Source organism: Aquarana catesbeiana, linkage group LG11 (assembly GCF_042186555.1).
Source record: "Aquarana catesbeiana isolate 2022-GZ linkage group LG11, ASM4218655v1, whole genome shotgun sequence".
Taxonomy (NCBI): Eukaryota; Metazoa; Chordata; class Amphibia; order Anura; family Ranidae; genus Aquarana; species Aquarana catesbeiana.
Genome location: NC_133334.1, coordinates 60,942,589 through 60,964,411, shown reverse-complemented (window position 1 = coordinate 60,964,411; position 21,823 = coordinate 60,942,589). Strand labels below are relative to the sequence as shown.

The 21,823-nt window shown below is 42.0% G+C and overlaps 1 protein-coding gene across 3 annotated transcripts in view; it reads right to left on the bottom strand.

Annotated features, from left to right (window-relative positions):
* Positions 1 to 482: 482 nt before the first annotated feature.
* The window catches only part of CCDC73 (coiled-coil domain containing 73), a 112,718-nt gene continuing 91,377 nt past the window's right edge, over positions 483 to 21,823 (bottom strand). For all 3 annotated transcript variants that reach the window (XM_073604479.1, XM_073604480.1, XM_073604481.1), the window contains 2 exons: positions 2,077 to 2,115; positions 483 to 940 (listed from right to left, as the gene is read on the bottom strand). In XM_073604479.1, the coding sequence (XP_073460580.1) occupies positions 887 to 940; positions 2,077 to 2,115 (93 nt within the window). In that variant the 3' untranslated portion in view covers positions 483 to 886. The remainder of the gene's footprint in view (positions 941 to 2,076; positions 2,116 to 21,823) is intronic.

Genomic DNA, 21,823 nt, shown 5'->3' with positions numbered 1-21,823 from the left:
CAATGTTCACTTTAAAAAGACACAATTTTAAGTAACGTTTCCTGGGGAAAATAATTTCTACACAAACTGCCCGAACTTGATACAGAAGGCCTCATTATGGAAAATGTCTGAAGAAATAACTATTTGTTTTACCCAGGAAACTGTTTGCTTTACTGCTTGTAAAGAATAAAGTGAATTTTAAAAAAGATGTATGGGTTTTTTCTTTTTTTAAAGAATCATATTTACCTAGGTGGATGCAACATCAGCCTCTAACAAGAACAAACTGCACTCCTGTCATCCACAGAAGAAGTACAGCCAAACAAGCTTTGGCTGTACTTCTCCTCTAACCTTCCCTGCTGCCTGTGCCTCTGGGCGATGCTTAGTTGTAAGAAAATCCTCTGCTGAGGTGTCTTTCCAAACCAACACTTCCAGGAGTGTCAATCTGCTCCCCCACCTCCCTCCTCCCCCTTTCCCCACTGTGCTCTATGGTTCCTCCAGGAGACCCCTATGTTGATACTGTAGTGACGTAGGGAACAGGTAGACACTGAGCACTAAACTTTTGAAGCTGGCTGTAGGTGTGAGGCAGGAAGAGAGTCATGTGTTGCCCTGGACCTGAAATCACAGGGTTTTTCAGTAAGTTAAACCAATGGATCAGAACAGCAAGAAAGTGGTGCCTGCTACCAAGCTGTAGTGTGACCTCGATTTGTTTTTTTAAATACAAAGTTACTTTGTGTTACTTTTGTGTTCCTGAAAACCTTTTCCAAACTTTTATTTTTTTTTATCAGGAAACATTTTATTAAAGAAAAGTAGAATATTGTAGAGCAGACAAGTTACCATAGATATCTATTTATTAAAACACGGCTCACAGCAGTGAAGGAATAATCATAGTCAAAATTCCAAATTCTTTTTAGGGATCGTTTAACATCAGCATCATTGTCAGGAAGGATAGACTCTGGATGATCTGGTTTCAGAATAAAATACAAATTGAAAAGTATATTGCTTTACTTAACTTTTGCTTCATATATGATATGGCTCTGTCTTCTATTCCCATTTTTCATCTTAGTGCATTACCAGTTAGTCAGGCTTTCATTCTTCCTGACTATTATATACAATGGTAATAAAGAGTAATCTAACATCATACAGTCTTTGGTGTTTTGAAGGTTTTTAAATTTATGAACGTCCTCCTCCAGAAATCATCATGCTGGGTGAGGTCTCTTTAGAACCTGCGCAAACTGAACAGGGCATTTTTCCTTTTTACTGCTTTTGCTTATTATTGGTTTCCAAGAAGGTCATTAAGTTGTAACATAAACAATACATGGCTGGACAAATGAACTGAATAGTGCTTTTAGGCAGTACTATCGCTTGAAAAATTACAGTTGTTTGAAACATTTGTTGTGCAATGCATAAAGCACGTTTATAAGCTGAAATTAAGAAAAGGCCAAAAAAAAAAAAAAAAGGAAAGATAAAATGCCCATCGCACTTACTAGCATGAGATTAAAAAGCTAAACATGCATCCATTATTTTTAACGTTGATTCTGTAGCAATGTGACTCTCAGTCAGATGACCTGTGCCAAGGCAGACGATGTAGAAACACCAAGGATTTTGGCAGACAGCCATCAGCAATCAGCTCAGGCAGATCCATTCAGTCTCAGGGTCATAACTACAAGGCTGAGGAATTTTGGCCTTCCCAGTTGATGACACATTCCTGATCAGCGAGCGAACAGGCATCTACTATCAGGAAGATGGCTCAAGCAATCAATAACAGTACAGTATTACACAGGAGGATGAGCATGGGACATGATGAAATACAATTGGAGGGTAATCAATTATATTTTTGCATTGCTTCATATATTTGATTTAACAATTGATCAACAACAATTGGCACTAGGTCAGCTTTAGCTATAAAATCTACTTTAATTAAAATATTACAATCTACATATAAATGATATGTAATACTGCTATTTAACGACAATGTAATTTGTAGAAACCATCATAATTGGAATTGTATAAATAACAAGCGCCTAAAATAACGATAAGGTTTTTTTTAACTTTCTGAAAAAAATCATAAAGTAAACATTGTTATATTATGTTACTTACCAAATCATCGATCTTTTTCTGCAAGCTGTATTTTGACAACTGCAACAAGAAAAGTGACATTATTTACATATAGATCACAACAGCAAGAACTAATTAATGAGCACCTTTTCAAAGCAGGTGATGTCAATCAGTGAATATTGGCATCAGCCAGTAAACATTGCTGCTGTGTAAAGTTTAACCTACTCTTCAATAAGGATGGGCTCAGGCGTGTTCGCAAACCGCACGTGCAGAGCCCGCCAGGAATTTGGCACTGCACAGCGCTTATCACAGGCAGTAAGACATTTTCTCGATCCGCAGCTGCACAGATAGGGGAATGTCTCACTGCCTGTGATTAGCGCTGTGCAGTGCCGACTTCCTGGCGGGCTCTGCGCGTGCGGTTTGCGAACACGCCTGAACTCATCCTTACTCTTCAATGCTGACTTACTACAGGACCAGATAATATTGCAATAAATTTACTGAAAATGTATATCAAGAGGAAAAAAAATGCAGTACACCTCCTGAATACATGCACATTTCCTTATGATTTATCCTTTTAAAGACCCTGCAAGTGCAAAAAAATAGATATCGATCTGCTAGAAATGCATTCAGCTTCTGAGGCTAGCCATTAACGAATTGGCTTCCTGCTGATTCGGCCGAAATTCGAGCCATGGGTGGCTCTGTCAGTGCCACCTGGCTCAAGATAGATCAATTAAAAAAATCAAAGGAGCTGAGTGGAAAACTGTTTGCTGAACAGTAACAGCATCCAATTAGATGGAATCACTGTTAAAGCGTTTGTTAACCTAGAAACAAAAAAAAAATTGGATCCTGTTCTCTTAAAGCATGTTATATAGCACAGTGCTTGTGCTGTGTAATTTGGCACCTTCTATCACCTGAAATACCTGGCTGATCCTGCCTGGCTATGTCCTTCCCCCTGTAAACTAACCACGGTTTATTATGGCTGCTAAGCCCTGACACCGGGGTCAGTTTACATGCCTCCATCATCCCCTGCAGCTCCCCTCTGTCCCCCTCTGTCCTCCTTCCCCCTCCCCTCCCTGCCTGTCAGCTCTCACTAGCGCCGCTCTGCTCCTCTCCCTGCTGCTACAAAACTATCTGATATTTATATCATCCCCTCTGTTAGATAAAAACCTATATCCTAGTGCCTGTGCTTTATAAAAAAAAAAAGCAGATTTCTACCTGTTTTCACAGCGGCTCCCGGCGCTCACGTGACTCCCTTCTTTCTCCTCCTCTCCTCCCTGCCTCCCCGACTGACGTCAGTGGGGGGAATCTCGGCCCCACCCACTGGAGCTGTCAGACAGGGAGAGGAGAGAGCCGGGAGTCATGTGAGCACCGGAAGAAACTGTGAAAACAGATAGAATTTTTTTTTTTTTTAATGAAGCACAGGTACTAGGATACAAGTTTTTATCTAACAGAGGGGATGATGTGAAGATTAGATCTGTCTGAATTTAGTTGCTGGCAAAGAACATAAATCCCTCCATGCTGTTCAGTGTGGATGGAGCATCTACTATATTTTTTTTGCTCAGTCTGTGGGCAATCTGTGGGAATTCTACATGTGTATGGCTAGTTTAAATTTTGTTGCGGACTAACAAAACACAACGTTTTTGTGGAGTAAAGCTAAACATAAATAGATCAAAATTCGGCCAGTTCAGTCTGGATGAATTTCGATCCATGTGTGGGTGTCACTGTTTGACAGAAGTCGATCATTAGATTCTGTTGAATGGGAATGGTGGAAAACTTTTGTTGATCGTCGGCTTCAGGTGCTGATCAGTGTATTCAGACAGCGGAGAGTCCCAGCATAAGGGATTCCTCCGTCCACCTTGCTTGTGTGGATGGGGTGAATTGTTCGTTTTTTTTTTATTTAGTCTGCTCACTGAAAAAAAAAAAGATCCATCAATGGCCAGCTTAAAGAGTAACTCCACTTTTATTAAGGAAAAAACAATTCCCTCTGGGTGATCTATGTACATTGCAAAGATTTTAACAAATTTTGTAGCAGAGTCATACCTGTTTCTGTTCTTAAGAAAAAGCTGTATGTTCCACTATGTCCTTGGAATTTTGGTTCCTGAATGTGAATGTCTGTGTTTAATCTAATCAGCTGATGCGCTTGCAGTCTTCCAACAAGGAAAATTGCAATGTCTACATCCCTCATCCCTTAAGTAATTAACCCTTTGCAGTATCTCACAAAAATGAAATTTTTGTTGTAAAAGATGCCTAAAATCGGATTTGTATCTTTATTCAGACTTCTGGGAAAATCAATGACCCAATCACACAAGCAGGAAATGACACACCTGGGGAAGTTCTCTACACCAGCTGTACACAGGAAGCTTCCAGGTTGCCACATTGTACTGAATTTTAGATAAAATTATAGCAATTGAAAAGGAAAGGTCGTTTTTAAAGAATAAGTTCACCTTTGTTGGAACATGTTACATGTTCCACCAATATTTAGGGTGGAACATGTAACATGTTCCAGCTCCTTTCCCCCTGGTCCCCTCTCCTTGTGACAGTGGATGGGGGTTCCTCTCCCTGCACTTACTGTCATTTTAAAATAAAACCACGGCTGTGTAGGGCTCCACCCACACAGCAGCGTCATTCATTCACAGCTTCCTGTGAATGATTAAATTACAAATACCGTCAGCTAACACTCCTTTTCAAATATGTAAACCAAATTATTTTGTTTACAATTTTTTTTTGTACAGTTTTCTTTTTTGTACAACTATAACTATTACTACAAGTAATACAACTATTTTTTGTGTCTGTTTACTACTGTATGATTACTTTGTTATTTCTTCTTTTACTTTTATACTTTTTTTTACATGTTCGAAAAAAAAAAAAAACTACTACTACTACTACTTATAGTTTCAATGGGCTGCAGGGGCGTTGATGGGCGGTCTTGGGGTCCACTGACATGTTCTCTGGCTTTCAAACAGAAAGCTTATACAGAGGTATGGGATGAAAGCCAGAGGATATGTCTGCAGGAGCCCATGATTCCTGGTGCAATGCTTTCCAGAATCTTGCAGGAAAAATAATAAATTCACATTTTTCTTTCAAAATACCGTATTTATCAGCGTATAACGCGCACATTCGTTTTAAGAGGGAAGTTTCAGTAAAAAAACCTTAAATTTTAAATAAGGAACTTTGAAGCAAAATAAGGTTCAGTGCCCATCTGCAGCCTCACCATTGCCATCAATGCAGCCTGATCAATGCCAATCTGCAGCCTCACAAGTGCCATCAATGAAGCCTCATCAGTCCACATCATTGCAGCCTCACTATTGCCATCAATGCAGCAGCCTCGCCATTGCCATCAATGCAGCAGCCTCGCCATTGCCATTAGTGCAGCCTGATTGATGCCAATCTGCAACCTAGAGGGGACAGGGAGGGGTGGCAGGACGAGCACCGACAGAGTACATACAGTGAGAATCTCTTATGATAGACAGAACAGTGGTCCAATGGTGGCCCAGGAGACGGGACTTCCTATTACAGAGGCCGCCAAGTAAACAGGAGATTCTCACTGTATGTAATCTGACGGCCTCATCCCGCCCCCCTGCCTGTCCCCTCCGTGGCAGCTAAAATTGAAGTATTGGCGTATAACACGCACACGCTATTTGCACCCGATTTTCATGGTGAAAAAGTGAGTGTTATATGCCAATAAATACATTATGTGCATTTATTATTTTTTCTGTAAAAGTGAATTTAGCATTTAATAATATGAAATTACAATATAGCTAGTGTAGCAATTGTATTTACTATATTACTTTTTTTTATTTGCTATTTTTTTTCACAAAAGTTAAGTTATCCTTTAAGTGCTCTCAGTCCTGATCATTGTCTTTTGCTAAGCAACTCAACCACTTCCACTCTCAGATCTCTACAAAATAAAGGCTAATGGATTCCACAGTCCAAGATAAAAACTAGGAAGCTCCTTGAGATAACACAAGACATGTGCAGAACATTGAAAAAAATGTACACCTGACGGACTTCAAGGGTCCCACAAAAAAAAAAAAAAAATTAAACCATTTGATTTTATTATTGTACATATAAACATATTGTTACATGAAAGAATGAATAAAATGTTTAGCATATTTATATACATCAGTCTAAATATTGATTAGGATCATCCAAAGGGTATGTTTAGCTAAGGGCCAGCACCCCCCCCCCTCCCCCAGTTGAAGATATTATAAACGCTAATATTTCTTAATAAATATTATTATGAATATAACTCATTACTTATATTGGGGAAGCTGTATTCCGATATTTGGAATTCTGTATATGAATGTGCTATAAATATTATTTATTCTCTCATGTAGCATTGTTTTTATACGTACAAAAATAAAATGAAATGGTTCTGTTTTACCCTGCAATGATGCAAAGAATGGTAATGAAAGTTAAGCATGCTGCATTGCAGTACCAATTATTTTCAATGGTATACCAACAGATCTAGACAATGCACCTGTGAACCATTTGTGTGTTGTGCTGCACTGAATAAAAGTGTCCATGTCTTTTAAAATATGTACCACATTACATCACACCTGTCTAAATGTGCCTTTAAACTTAGCCCTGTAACTCCAAACTTCCAAAGTTCACCTTTAAAAAAAATAATAATATAATATACGCATATTTTTTTGCAGGCTAAAAAAAATGTGCATTTACAGTTTTTTTTTGTAGGAGCCTGGAATGAATTGCACCCACGATCAGCAGATCGTGGGTGCAATGCTGGGCTCCTGCACACTGTCAGCGTAAGCTGTCTGCTCGTACCTTGTACAGGCAGGCAGTAACACAATGGCAGGAAGAAACAATGAAATACAGCACCCTACAAGCTATCAGCTGCAAAAGCTGTTGGTACTTGTAGTTCATTTATTTGCAGAACTCTGTAAATGAATGGCGCGGTTGTATGGATTGAGCCCCCCACGGCGGTGCTCTATTCAGATAATGATAGCGGGTGCTGGAAGAAAATCTCCGACCTGCTGTCACAGGGAGAAAGGAGGAAGGGGGATCGGGTGGGTAGCAGTTGCGGGAACATATTACATGTTCCACCCTAAAAACGGGAGGAACATGTATCATGTTCCCAAAAGTTAACTTATCTTTTAAAAGGAACATATGAGAACAGAAATAATGAAACTGTCATAGCTAACTTGGGGTCTGTAAGAGCCATCATTTTGATCCTGACTTTACTATCTAGTGAACCGGAACAAGAATGCAGGGCAAGAATTCACACTTTTCAGACTTATCTGGCTACATGTGATTCTAGGTGACTGACTCACTAAATAATTAACCTAGCGTGGCAGTGATAGTCCCAGAGCCTTTAATAATCAAGTTAGCATAGTCAGTTCTAACATTTAGATCATCACAGGTTCTATACACACACTTAATCTAGCTAATCCCAAAAACAAACTTTCACATAATGTTTTTCGCTAACAATTACCGCATAAGTTCATACATGACCCACACTAATTCATAGCTAAAATAAATCCCAAAATATACAGATTTCTATACAGCTTCATATGGGAAACTATGACTGGCTGTGCGGCAGCAGGGCTTGTAGAACAATGTACAGTACAGCCATGACTTGTACATGTTATGTGTGGATAGATAGATAGATATTAAATTACAGCTTGTGTATGTGTGTGTGTGTATATATATATATATATATATATATATATAATATTATATATATATATTTTTTTTTTTGCCAAAAAATAGTTATAAGTTAAAACATTTCCTTAGAAATGTGTGTTTCTAAAAATGATAGGTTTTGGATTTTACAGAAAAATGAAAGCAACCAAGCACAGGCGACAGTTTTCAGAAAAGAAAAAAAATTGAATAAATGTAAGATTAGTAAAGGCTAATATTGATAAAATACAAAAGAACAAAGAAAACAGGATGCTGATCTCTATATGTATAATTCCCCTTTAAAACAGATCAGCTATATACAAACACTGCATTATATTTTATTGTGACAGGTATTAGTGTTTCATTTACAGGTCAGAATACCATTTAGTACAAAATGTCATGCCTTCACTTAGACACTGCTACTCAATTTCTCATCTGTCTGTGTATCAGGAGCAGTGGACCATAAGATACACTATACATCACTTACACTGTGGCATGTAGTGAACTAGGCAAAACAAATCCCAACTGATCATGAGATAAGGTCATCCTTGTGGGGGCATTTATTTTGTTTCCAAAATGCAAGAAGCATTAAGAAGATGATTGAGCATGCCCAAGCTGACAGGGAAAACAAGCTATTTGTAGAAGAATTTTAATAAGAATCAAATGCACCCTACCTCTGACAGTACAAATAACCAATTCTAATGGCAAATAATGTTCGAAATCCTTGGGCTGCTACATTCAAATGCCAGATATTTGAAATGTTTTAATATTTCTTCAGGTAAAAGGGACAATCTGGCTTATCTTCTCATGTAAACAAATGTTTAGACAATTTTACATGTCATAATAATTTTGTTCAATCATTTTCACTATTTCCTCATAATTTATTTGACTTAATTGGGCCAATTTTTAAAGCTGTTTTTAAAGTGTACACAGTTTTAAACTGTTTTTTTTTTTTGGTCCGATTTAGCCATATACTGTGCAGTAAACACACAATCTTTGTTTTATAAGTCACTTACTAATCATTAATCTCCTAAACCCCTGGTACCCAAACTGCAGCTCCTTGGTTCTTGCAGCCCTCAGACCCCAGCAGCTAATTACAGGAGCACTGATTTGCAATGTAGCTATAATGACTGATCTAGAAGTCTCAGGTAACATGTCCCTAATATCTAACAGTCTCTTGCAGCATGTCCCCAGCATTTAACTACACCAGCGAAATGTCAACAGTTTCTAACTAGTAGTATGGTCTCAGACAATCCTCTGTAGCATTACATATACTGAATATTATGTGTGGCCCACATGTTGATTTCAGGTTCAAAGATGAGACCCCCTATGTCTACTAAGTTGACAACCTACCTTTTTAGTTTGGTATCCAATTATTGCACCTTCTATAGCATGGGTGCTCAACCTGTGGCCCTCCTCCAGCTGTTGCAGAACTACAAGTCCCATGATGCACTGCAAGGCTGACAGGTGCAAGCATGACTCCCAAAGGCAGAGGCATGATGGGACTTGTAGTCTGGCAAAATCTGGAGGGCCACAGGTTCAGCACTCATGTTCTACGGGGATACAAATAGCAATATGTACTGTAAAAAACACATCAGAAACATACCAAACCAAAAAAAAAAAGAAAATTCCTGGTGTGAATTGGTTTTAACAGGAAACTTCAATGTATGCAGCTACAGTGATGAGTGGGATACTAGTATGACTGGGATAATGGTAGGGATATTATCATGCTACAAATGTCATGCACTTACAATGTATGAATAGCTGTGCACATCACTATTTGTTGAACGTTAGCTTTTTTTTTTGCTTATTTTTTAGTCATTCAATGTATAAAAGCACGTTTGCTGACTTAGTTCACTGGGAGAATTTGTCACTTTACACCTTTTCCAATTTATTATTTGCCAACCTTTTTCACTGTATTTTGCCATATTTTAGTAAACTATGTCACACTTATAAAGATGAAGGGATACAAGGGCTTTGAGAACAAAATGTTGGCATGTTTCATGACATCTCCTTCTAAATAAGCTCAGTTGGTTTATTCCATATTGGCAACTGTGTTCATCTCACTTTTAAAAACTATCCCACTTTTTGCCCAATAATAATACATCAATTTAGATTAAAACTGTAATGACCAGCTTACTGTCATTCCAGTATGTCAGTTGGCCATTTAAGGAAGTAGTAAAAAATGTCACCTGGCAATTTCTTTATAAAATTGAATTTATGAATTACAATTGATTGATTATGCTGAGGGAAATACCTGGATAGATTCAGACATTTTAGATCCACCTCCCATGTCAGGCTTAGCTAATAAGTCACAACGTTTCCCCAGTTTCTCTAATAATAAATATCTTCAGATGTTTTTGGAGGCAACTACGGAGGATATACGAGCTATAAAATGTGAAACGATAGAACCCACTCCGGATAACCTTTCACCTAATGAAAAGAAAACGCTTCAAGAACTAAAAATGCTACTAAATTGTATCATCAAACCTATTGATAATGGAGGGTATGTAGTTCTGTGGCCAAAAAGTGACTACCTGGAAGAAATTTATAGACAGCTGACTGATTCCAGCTGCTATGAAAGATGGCCAGAGAACCCTTTTCCGAATTTGGTCAAGGAAATAAACTACATTTTGACTAGAGCACAGGAAGTTGGTCTATTGACTCAGAAGGAATTTCTCTTTCTGAGAGTGATTAACTTCAATACATCCACTTTCTACATTACCCCTAAGGTGCATAAAAATCTAAAAAAAAACCCCGGTAGACCAATTGTGTCTGGAATGGGGGGTCCCCTTGAAAGGGTAGGAAAATACATCGACAAAAGAATTAAGCACCTTAATCAGGAACTACTGTCCTATGTACAAGACTCTGCAGATATTCTGCGAAAATAACTTGGAGATACCCAGGGATTGCCTATTGGCAGGGATCGATGTGAAATCCCTTTACTCCTCTATTCCTCATGAGGTGGGGATACATACAGTATCGCAATGGCTGGATATCAGACACCCATTGGCATGTCCCCATAACGAATTCCTGATTGAATTGATCGAATTGGTCCTTAACAACAACTATTTCATTTTCGATGGTAAATACTATCGACAAAAACGGGGAGTGGCCATGGGGGCTTCATGTGCCCCATCCTACGGATGCTTGCACTTGGGATGGTGTGAGAGAGAGGAAGTATACAACCACCCAGCATTCCAGAAACATGTGGCCCTTTGGGTACACTTTATCGATGATGTTCTGGTGGTGTGGAGGGGTACTGTGTCGCAGTCTGAGTCATTCATAAATCAATAATAACACCAGAAATATTTTTGTCACCTACAAGGTGGACAGTGTGCAAATTGAGTTCTTGGATCTGTTGATCCGTAAAGAGAATACAAAAATTGTGATCAGCATGTTTAGAAAACCCACGGCCAGAAATACACTCCTCCACGCCACCAGTCCTCATCCATGGCAACTCATTAGAGGGATCCCTGTGGGACAATTTTTGAGAATCCGCAGGAATTGCTCTTGTATCAAGGATTTTCATAAAGAGAGTAACGAATTAAGTCAGAGATTTAGGAAACGGGGTTATCCAAACTCTGTAATAAAACAGGCAAAAAAAAAGCTTGGTCTAAGAGGAGGGAAATCACTCTGGGCAGCGAACAAGATCAGGAAAAATTGAATAAGGCCACCACAGACAGAATAGGTTTGGTGACGACCTACGGTACCCATTGGGATTACCTAAAAAAAGTACTGGGCAGACATTGGCATTTGCTCATGTTAGATAATAGATTAAAGCAGTTTTTGGGCCCCCATCCCAACATGATAGCTAAACGTGCACCAACACTAGTTGACGTACTTGTTCATAGTGAATATACCCATAGAACAAAAAAACAAGAACAAACAAGCTGTCCCTGCCCTTTGCTTCACATGCGGAGGGTATGTACCCCTGTGGGCATTGCTCTATATGTAGTTTTGTTATGAGGACAAATATCTTTAAGGACTCTACTGGTAGAATAACATACAGGATAAAACCCTTTGTGAATTGCTCAACGACCTATGTCATATACCAGATTATTTGCCCTTGCGGGAAAATTTACGTAGGAAAAACCATAAGAGAATTTTGCAAAAGGATGGGTGAACACCTCTCCAGTAAAACTACTGAAGATGACACATCACCTGTGGCAATTCACTTTAGACAACCATGGGGCAAAACCTGATGGTTTGAAATGCATGGTTGTCTATAAACTTGAGATGTCCAATAGGAGAGGGGATTGGGACAAAACACTATTGCAGAAGGAAGCCAAATGGATTTTCTTGCTAAACTCGATGGTGCCGAGGGGGTTAACCACTTGCCGACCGCCTCACGCTGATATACGTCAGCAGAATGGCACGGGCAGGCAGAATCACGTACCTGTACGTGATCTGCCTCCCGCGAGCGGGGGGTCCGATCGGACCTCCCCCGGTGCCCGAGGCGGTCGGCGTTTGTCCCCCGGCGATCAGAGGTGAGGGGGAGGCCATCCATTCGTGGCCCCTCCCTCGCGATTGCTCCCAGCCAATGGAAGCATTCCCCTGCCACAGAGGCAGAGGAAATGATGTCATCTCTCCTCGGCTCGGTATTTTCCGTTCCGGCGCCGAGGAGAGAAGACTGCAATGTGAGTGCACAACACACACACACACAGTAGAACATGCCAGGCATAAATTACACCCCCCTTTACCCCCCGATCTCCCCCAATCACCCCTCCCCCCGTCACACTGACACCAAGCAGTTTTTTTTCTCTGATTAATGCATCGGTGTCCGTTTGTGACAGTTAGTGTGGTAGGGCAGTTAGTGTTAGCCCCCTTTAGGTCTAGGATACCCCCCTAACCCCCCCAATAAAGTTTTAACCCCCTGATCACCCCCCGTCGCCAGTGTCGCTAAGCGATCATTTTTCTGATCGCTGTATTAGTGTCACTGGTGACGCTAGTTAGGGAGGTAAATATATAGGTTCGCCGTCAGCGTTTTATAGCGTCAGGGACCCCCATATACTACCTAATAAATGTTTTAACCCCTTGATTGCCCCCTAGTTAACCCTTTCACCAATGATCACCGTATAACCTTTACGGGTGAAGCTGGTTAGTTCATTTCTTTTTTATAGTGTCAGGGCACCCGCCGTTTATTACCTAATAAAGGTTTAGCCCCCTGATCGCCCGGCGGTGATATGCGTTGCCCCAGGCAGCGTCAGGTTAGCGTCAGTAGCGCTAACACCCACGCACGCAGCATATGCCTCCCTTAGTGGTATAGTATCTGAACGGATCAATATCTGATCCGATCAGATCTATACTAGCGTCCCCAGCAGTTTAGGGTTCCCAAAAACGCAGTGTTAGCGGGATCAGCCCAGATACCTGCTAGCACCTGCGTTTTGCCCCTCCGCCCGGCCCAGCCCAGCCCACCCAAGTGCAGTATCAATCGATCACTGTCACTTACAAAACACTAAACACATAACTGCAGCATTCGCAGTCAGGCCTGATCCCTGTGATCGCTAACAGTTTTTGTGGTAGCGTTTTGGTGAACTGGCAAGCACCAGCGGTCGTAGTCAAACCAGCACTGCAGTAACACTTGGTGACGTGGCAAGTCCCATAAATGCAGTTCAAGCTGGTGAGGTGGCAAGCACAAGTAGTGTCCCGCTGCCACCAAGAAGACGAACACAGGCCCGTCGTGCCCATAATGCCCTTTCTGCTGCATTCGCCAATCCTAATTGGGAACCCACCACTTCTGCAGCGCCCGTACTTCCCCCATTTACATCCCCAACCAAATGCAGTCGGCTGCATGAGAGGCATTTTCTTTATGTCCTCCTGAGTACCCCTACCCAACGAACCCCCCCAAAAAAGATGTTGTGTCTGCAGCAAGCGCGGATATAGGCGTGACACCCGCTATTATTGTCACTCCTGTCCTGACAATCCTGCTCTTTGCATTGGTGAATGTTTTGAACGCTATCATTCACTAGTTGAGTATTAGCGTAGGGTACAGCATTGAACAGACTAGGCACACTTTCACAGGGTCTCCCAAGATGCCATCGCATTTTGAGAGAACCGAACCTGGAACCGGTTACAGTTATAAAAGTTACAGTTACAAAAAAAAGTAAAAAAAAAAAAATATATAAAATTAAAAAAAATAGTTGTCGTTTTATTGTTCTCTCTCTCTCTATTCTCTCTCTATTGTTCTGCTCTTTTTTACTGTACTCTATTCTGCAATGTTTTATTGTTATTATGTTTTATCATGTTTGCTTTTCAGGTATGCAATTTTTTATACTTTACCGTTTACTGTGTTTTATTGTTAACCATTTTTTTGTCTTCAGGTACGCCATTCACGACTTTGAGTGGTTATACCAGAATGATGCCTGCAGGTTTAGGTATCATCTTGGTATCATTCTTTTCAGCCAGCAGTCGGCTTTCATGTAAAAGCAATCCTAGTGGCTAATTAGCCTCTAGACTGCTTTTACAAGCAGTGGGAGGGAATGCCCCCCCCCACCATCTTCCGTGTTTTTCTCTGGCTCTCCTGTCTCAACAGGGAACCTGAGAATGCAGCCGGTGATTCAGCCAGCTGACCATAGAGCTGATCAGAGACCAGAAAGGCTCCAAACATCTCTATGGCCTAAGAAACCGGAAGCTACGAGCATTTCATGACTTAGATTTCGCTGGATGTAAACAGCGCCATTGGGAAATTGGGAAAGCATTTTGTCACACCGATCTTGGTGTGGTCAGATGCTTTGAGGGCAGAGGAGAGATCTAGGGTCTAATAGACCCCAATTTTTTAAAAAAAGAGTACCTGTCACTACCTATTACTATCATAGGGGATATTTACATTCCCTGAGATAACAATAAAAATTATTAAAAAAAAAAAATGAAAGGAACAGTTTAAAAATAAGATAAAAAAGCAAAAAATAATAAAGAAAAAAATAAATAAATAAAAAAGCACCCCTGTCCCCCCCTGCTCTCGCGCTAAGGGGAACGCAAGCGTCAGTCTGGCGTCAAATGTAAACAGCAACTGCCCCATGCATGTAAGGTATCACCGCGAAGGTCAGATCGAGGGCAGTCATTTTAGCAGTAGACCTCCTCTGTAAATCTAAAGTGGTAACCTGTAAAGGCTTTTAAAGGCTTTTACAAATGTATTTATTTTGTTGCCACTGCACGTTTGTGCGCAATTTTAAAGCATGTCATGTTTGGTATCCATGTACTCGGCCTAAGATCATCTTTTTAATTTCATCAAACATTTGGGCAATATAGTGTGTTTTAGTGCATTAAAATTTAAAAAAGTGTGTTTTTTCCCAAAAAATGCGTTTGAAAAATCACTGCGCAAATACTGTGTGAACAAAAAAAAAAAACACCCACCATTTTAATCTGTAGGGCATTTGCTTTAAAAAAATATATAATGTTTGGGGGTTCAAAGTCATTTTCTTGCAAAAAAAAAATAATTTTTTCATGTAAACAAAAAGTGTCAGAAAGGGCTTTGTCTTCAAGTGGTTAAAAGAGTGGGTGATGTGTGACATAAGCTTCTAAATGTTGTGCATAAATTGCCAGGACAGTTCAAACCCCCCCCAAATGACCCCATTTTGGAAAGTAGACACTCCAAGCTATTTGCTGAGAGGCATGTCGAGTCCATGGAATATTTTATATTGTGACACAAGTTGCGGGAAAGAGACACATTTTTTTTTTTTGCACAAAGTTATCACTAAATGATATATTGCTCAAACATGCCATGGGAATATGTGAAATTACACCCCAAAATACATTCTGTTGCTTCTCCTGAGTATGGGGATACCACATGTGTGAGACTTTTTGGGAGCCTAGCCGCATACGGGACCCCGAAAACCAAGCACCGCTTCAGCCTTCCTAAGGGCGTAAATTTTTGATTTCACTCTTCACTGCCTATCACAGTTTCGGAGGCCATGGAATGCCCAGGTGGCACAAACCCCCCCCCCCCCCAAATGACCCTATTTTGGAAAGTAGACACCCCAAGCTATTTGCTGAGAGGTATAGTGAGTATTTTGCAGACCTCACTTTTTGTCACAAAGTTTTGAAAATTGAAAAAAGAAAAAAAAAATGTTTTTTCTTGTCTTTCTTCATTTTCAAAAACAAATGAGAGCTGCAAAATACTCACCATGCCTCTCAGCAAATAGCTTGGGGTGTCTACTTTCCAAAATGGGGTAATTTGGGGGGGGGGTGTTTGTGCCACCTGGGCATTCCATGGCCTCCGAAACTGTGATAGGCAGTGAAGAGTGAAATCAAAAATTTACACCCTTAGAAATCCTGAAGGCGGTGATTGGTTTTCGGGGCCCCGTACGCGGCTAGGCTCCCAAAAAGTCCCACACATGTGGTATCCCCATACTCAGGAGAAGCAGCTAAATGTATTTTGGGGTGCAATTCCACATATGCCCATGGCCTGTGTGAGCAATATATCATTTAGTGACAACTTTGTGCAAAAAAAAAAAAAATTTGTCACTTTCCCGCAACTTGTGTCAAAATATAAAATATTCCATGGACTCAACATGCCTCTCAGCAAATAGCTTGGGGTGTCTACTTTCAAAAATGGGGTCATTTGGGGGGGTTTAGTGCCATCTGGGCATTTTATGGCCTTCAAAACTGTGATAGGTAGTGAGGAGTGAAATAAAAAATTTACGCCCTTAGAAATCCTGAAGGCGGTGATTGGTTTTCGGGCCCCGTACGCGGCTACGCTCCCAAAAAGTCCCACACGTGGTATCCCCACACTCAGAAGCAGCTGAATGTATTTTGGGGTGCAGTTCCACATATGCCCATGGCCTGTGTGAGCAATATATCATTTAGTGACAACTTTTTGTAATTTTTTTTTTTTTTTTGTCATTATTCAATCACTTGGGACAAAAAAAATAATATTCAAGGGGCTCAACATGCCTCTCAGCAATTTCCTTGGGGTGTCTACTTTCCAAAATGGGGTCATTTGGGGGGGGGGGGGTTGTACTGCCCTGCCATTTTAGCACCTCAAGAAATGACATAGGCAGTCATAAACTAAAAGCTGTGTAAATTCCAGAAAATGTACCCTAGCTTGTAGACGCTATAACTTTTGCGCAAACCAATAAATATACGCTTATTGACATTTTTTTTACCAAAGACATGTGGCCGAATACATTTTGGCCTAAATGTATGACTAAAATTGAGTTTATTGGATTTTTTTTATAACAAATTTAGAAAATATCATTTTTTTTCAAAATTTTCGGTATTTTCCGTTTATAGCGCAAAAAATAAAAAACGCAGAGGTGATCAAATACCAGCAAAAAAAAGCTCTATTTGTGGGAAGAAAAGGATGCAAATTTTGTTTGGGTACAGCATCGCATGACCGCGCAATTAGCAGTTAAAGCGACGCAGTGCCAAATTGTAAAAAGTGCTCTGGTCAGGAAGGGGGTAAAACCTTCCGGGGCTGAAGTGGTTAAACAGTGACATGTCTTTGCAGTGCTTTTTATAAAATCATCTGATGTCTGCATTACTCTTTCCCCGTTCCCAACGGTGACATTTCTACTTTCTATAGAAGACACACACTGCCATTGAATATACTACCCCACCCTTTATATTCTTTTTGCAGATATGAGAGTATTCGCTAAATTTCTATTAATGGAGGAGACCACTATATTATATAGATTTAATGCTTATATCCTTTATTGGTGGTACCTGGCATTTCTTTTGATTTCAGAAATTTAATGCTGGTAACCTATAATAGAATAGAATGGGATCGGCTTAAGTGTCTTTATATTCTAGTGTATCTACTAGTAAAAGACTTGGGTCGCACCTCTGTTTCTCTTGAATAGAGTAATCTTCTGCCTCTATTGAAGCCGTGGTATTGTGCCCATTGGGTTCGACACCTTATCCACACCTGTTCGCTTTTGCCATATACCCTCCCTTTTTGGGTGATGCAGTACACAATGTGAGAGATGAGTACAGTATCTGTCTGCGATTATATCTTAGGCATATGTGTTGCAGCATATCAATCAGGTGAATGCTTGTGGACTGATATGGATGCGGTGTTGACGGTGCTGGACCTATCAGGTGCAGTCAGTAGGAAGTTGTCTGGTGTGTGGTTGATTAGTGTGTAAACACACCCCGTTCATCAGAATATATGGAATTCTCTCAAACATGGTATAGATTGATGAATGAGTGAGGAGCCGTGTAGATAGACACTGCTATACCGAGGTGACTTAATATCTCATGAGGTTGCACAGTGATGTGAAACTAGAATGATATGGTGATCTAATTTAGTCAACTTAACAAATTATGTGAATAACGGCAAAACACCTATGTTGGGTGCAAAACGAATGTGTCCAAGCACCGTTGTGGTTATCTTAGATACTGAGTTTGGATTAAATAATGTGGGTTTATCCCCTTCTTTCTCTGGGAATCCGCTGATTTCCTGTTTCCATGCACGACGGATCGGACATCGTTAACAGTATGAATGGATTACTTATGTATGTTCTTTTGTACGATAGAACACTAACATGTAGTAGATCGGTCCATGTATTTACTTGTCACTAATGTGTAGGTTGCCATCACATTGAGAAAGTTAGTAACATCATAAATGCATGTGCTATGTAGCGCTGGGCGCAATCTACAGATTGTTCAATATGGTGTCTTATCTATGAGTGTATGTTTGTCAGATGATGGAATGCATACACCTTGCTCCACCTATCTCTCTATGGGGATACTGGGGTGTTTTGAATAAACACTGGAATGTTTGTCTGGTGTATGAATGGTCTGTTTATGTCCACCTATCGTAATACAGAAGTTGTGATATAGTGCCAATAAGTAGTGAAGACTACCAAATAATGATCGCAACTATATTACTGTGTGTAAATATGACTATAAATTAAACAATGTGTTCTCAGGGAGGATAAGGTGGAGAGCTTGGCAGTCTGAGAGTATTGATTTGTGTGTCTGTCTGAAGTGAACATTCCCTTGATATATGTTATTATCATTATTCCTTCTTTGAATGGGAATTACTGTATGGGAAAAAGTGGAAAGATGTAAGGCGCCTTTCACACGGACGGCTATTCTGCCGCAGTTAAAAGCATGTTTTTTTCCTGTGAAATTCAAGACTCCAGGCACTGCGATCAGCTGCATTTGCACAGTGGGATTAGCTGCGGTTGCCAGTGCGATTAGCTGCGGTTGCGTTTAGCTGGGGTTTGCCATTTCCATGACAACCCAACAGGGTACCAACTCGCACTGCTTGGTATGAATCTTGAGGGGGAACTCAACGCCAAATTTGGTTCCCCCCCAGGAGCATACCAGGCCCTTCGGTCTGGTACGGATGTTAAGGGGAACCCCCTACACCGAAAAAACGGCGTGGGGTCCCCCCCAAAATCCATACCAGACCCTTATCTGAGCACGCAGCCCGGCCGGTCAGGAAAGGGGGTGGGGACGGGCGAGCGCCCCCCCCTGAGCCGTACCAGGCCGCATGCCCTCAACATGGGGGGTTGGTGCTTTGGGGGAGGGGGCACCCTGCGGCCCCCCCACTACAAAGCACCTTGTCCCCATGTTGATGAGGACAAGGGCCTCTTCCCGACAACCCTGGCCGTTGGTTGTCGGGGTCTGCGGGGGGGTTTATCGGAATCTGGGAGCCCCCTTTAAAAAGGGGGCCCCCAGATCCCAGCCCCGCACCCTATGTGAATGAGTATGGGGTACATGTTACCCCTACCCATTCACCTAGTGAAAAAGTGTCAATAAAAAAAAACACTACACAGGTTTTTAAAGTTATTTATTAGACAGCTCCGGGGGTCTTCTTCCGGCTTCGGGGGTCTCTCCGGTCCTTCTCCGCGCTCTCCGGGTCTTCTGCCGGGCTCCTCCGCTATCTTCTGCTCTTTTGCCGCTCTTTTTGCTAGCGGAGAAGCCCGGTCTGCTGCCTTCTGCCTTCTTCCCTCTTCTCTTCTTCCGATGTTGACACGATGCTCTCTCCGGCTGAAATGCTCTCTGTGCGCTCCGCTCTGACTTATATAGGCGGAGACCCCGCCCCCTTATGCCATCACAGTCCCTGGGCATGCTGGGACTGTGACGTTTTAGGGGGCGTGGTCAACATCACCCGGTGACCACGCCCCCTAAAACGTTACAGTCCCAGCATGCCCAGGGACTGTGACGGCATAAGGGGGCGGGGTCTCTGCCTATATAAGTCAGAGCGGAGCGCACAGAGAGCATTCTAGCCGGAGAGAGCGTCGTGTCAACATCGGAAGAAGAGAAGAGGGAAGAAGTCCAGAAGCCAGAAGTCCGGACCTCCGCTAGCAAAAGAGCGGCATGAAGACAGCGGAGGAGCTGGCAGAAGAACTGGAACACCGGGAGAAGAGGCCAGAGACAGCGGAGCAGAACCAACTGGATGCCGGGAGAAGAGGAACCGGAGGGACCCCTGAAGTCGGAAGAAGACCCCCGAAGCCGGAAGAAGACCCCCCAGCTGTCAAATAAATTACTTTAAAAACCTGTGTAGTGTATTTTATTATTGACACTTTTTCCCTAGGTAAATGGGTAGGGATACCATGTACCCCATACTCATTCACATAGGGTGGGGGGCCGGGATCCGGGGGCCCTATTATTAAAGGGGACTCCCGGATTGCGATAAGCCCCCTGCCTGGAGACCCCGACAACCAACGGCCAGGGTTGTCGGGAAGAGGCCCTTGTCCTCATCAACATGGGGACAAGGTGCTTTGTGGTGGGGGGCCGCAGGGAGCCCCCTCCCCCAAAGCACCAACCCCCCATGTTGAGGGCATGCGGCCTGGTATGGCTCAGGAGGGGGGGCACTCGCCCATCCCCACCCCCTTTCCTGACCGGCCGGGCTGCGTGCTCGGATAAGGGTCTGGTATGGATTTTGGGGGGGACCCCATGCCGTTTTTTCGGCGTAGGGGGTTCCCCTTCACATCCGTACCAGACCGAAGGGCCTGGTATGCCCCTGGGGGGGAACCCACGCCCAAATTTGGCGTGGAGTTCCCCCTCAAGATTCATACCAAACAGTGCCGGGCATTGGCGGGGATCCGAGTCGGATCCCCGTGCTTGTCGCTCATTGGGAAAGGAAAAATCATTTTTCCTTTCCCTAAGAGAGGCTCGGCGCTGTTATCCGCAGCTGACACAGTGCACTGCGAATACCTGCGGTTATGTGTGGATAGCTGCGCTAAATCGCTCCTGGACGCAGGCAATTCTATTTTTTCTATCCGCACAGAACCGCAGGCATCAAATTCGCCAGCTAAACGCAGTGTGTGAATGGGGCCATAGGAAAGCATTGTGTGCTTTTAGCTGCGGTAGAAAATTAGAAAATCCGCAGCTAAAAGCACCATTCTATCCGTCCGTGTGAAAGGGGCCTAAGTGTGCGGGGCAGCACACCACACACATTTTTAATTGGTTTGAGCACTTGTGGAATTACTATATTGATTACTAGAAGTAATGGATGGGTGGCACCTGCATTGTTTTTAATATAATTAAAGGTGGGGTGTGGCCCTATATTTAAGCAAGTAACAGCTGACTTATCCCTAGGTTCTGATGAAGTTCCGGTATCAGAGGAATGAAACATGTAAACTTTTACGCTGGGACAGCACCGCTGTCTTATACCAACCCCAGCCTACACCTTGTTCCCTTGGGGACATCGTTTTGAAAGCAAATGATGCACTACCTGAAACAACTAATCTGAAATGCTTCATTAGAGATCTATCCTGTGTACCAGACTCCCTGGACATTGATCTAATTGACCGTTGGATTATCACCAGCCTGCCTTGATAGCATTGAAACACTGCATAAACTGAAAACCTACAGAAAAATCACAGATGAGGAACCATTTGCTGAGGAATTGTATGCATTGCACATACACTGACAAATTGATCTACACACAAGACTAGTGGAGATCTCTGCGTTGCCAGCTGAATCCGTGAGTAACCACTACAGATTGAAAAAAAAAACGTATCACTATATCAAATGCCTATGGGAGTTTACCTGCACGCTGCGGGAAACCTAGCATGTGGTTACATTGAATATACCTGTGAATAAATCTGTTGCTTTGAGACAATATCACTTGGATTTGCAGTGTCTAGGGACTTATATCATCTTTCTGGCATGTGGATATACATCTCTGTCTCCATTTTTGCACTTTAAACACCAGGATGAGAGCAATAGGGATGAATTGATATTGGAG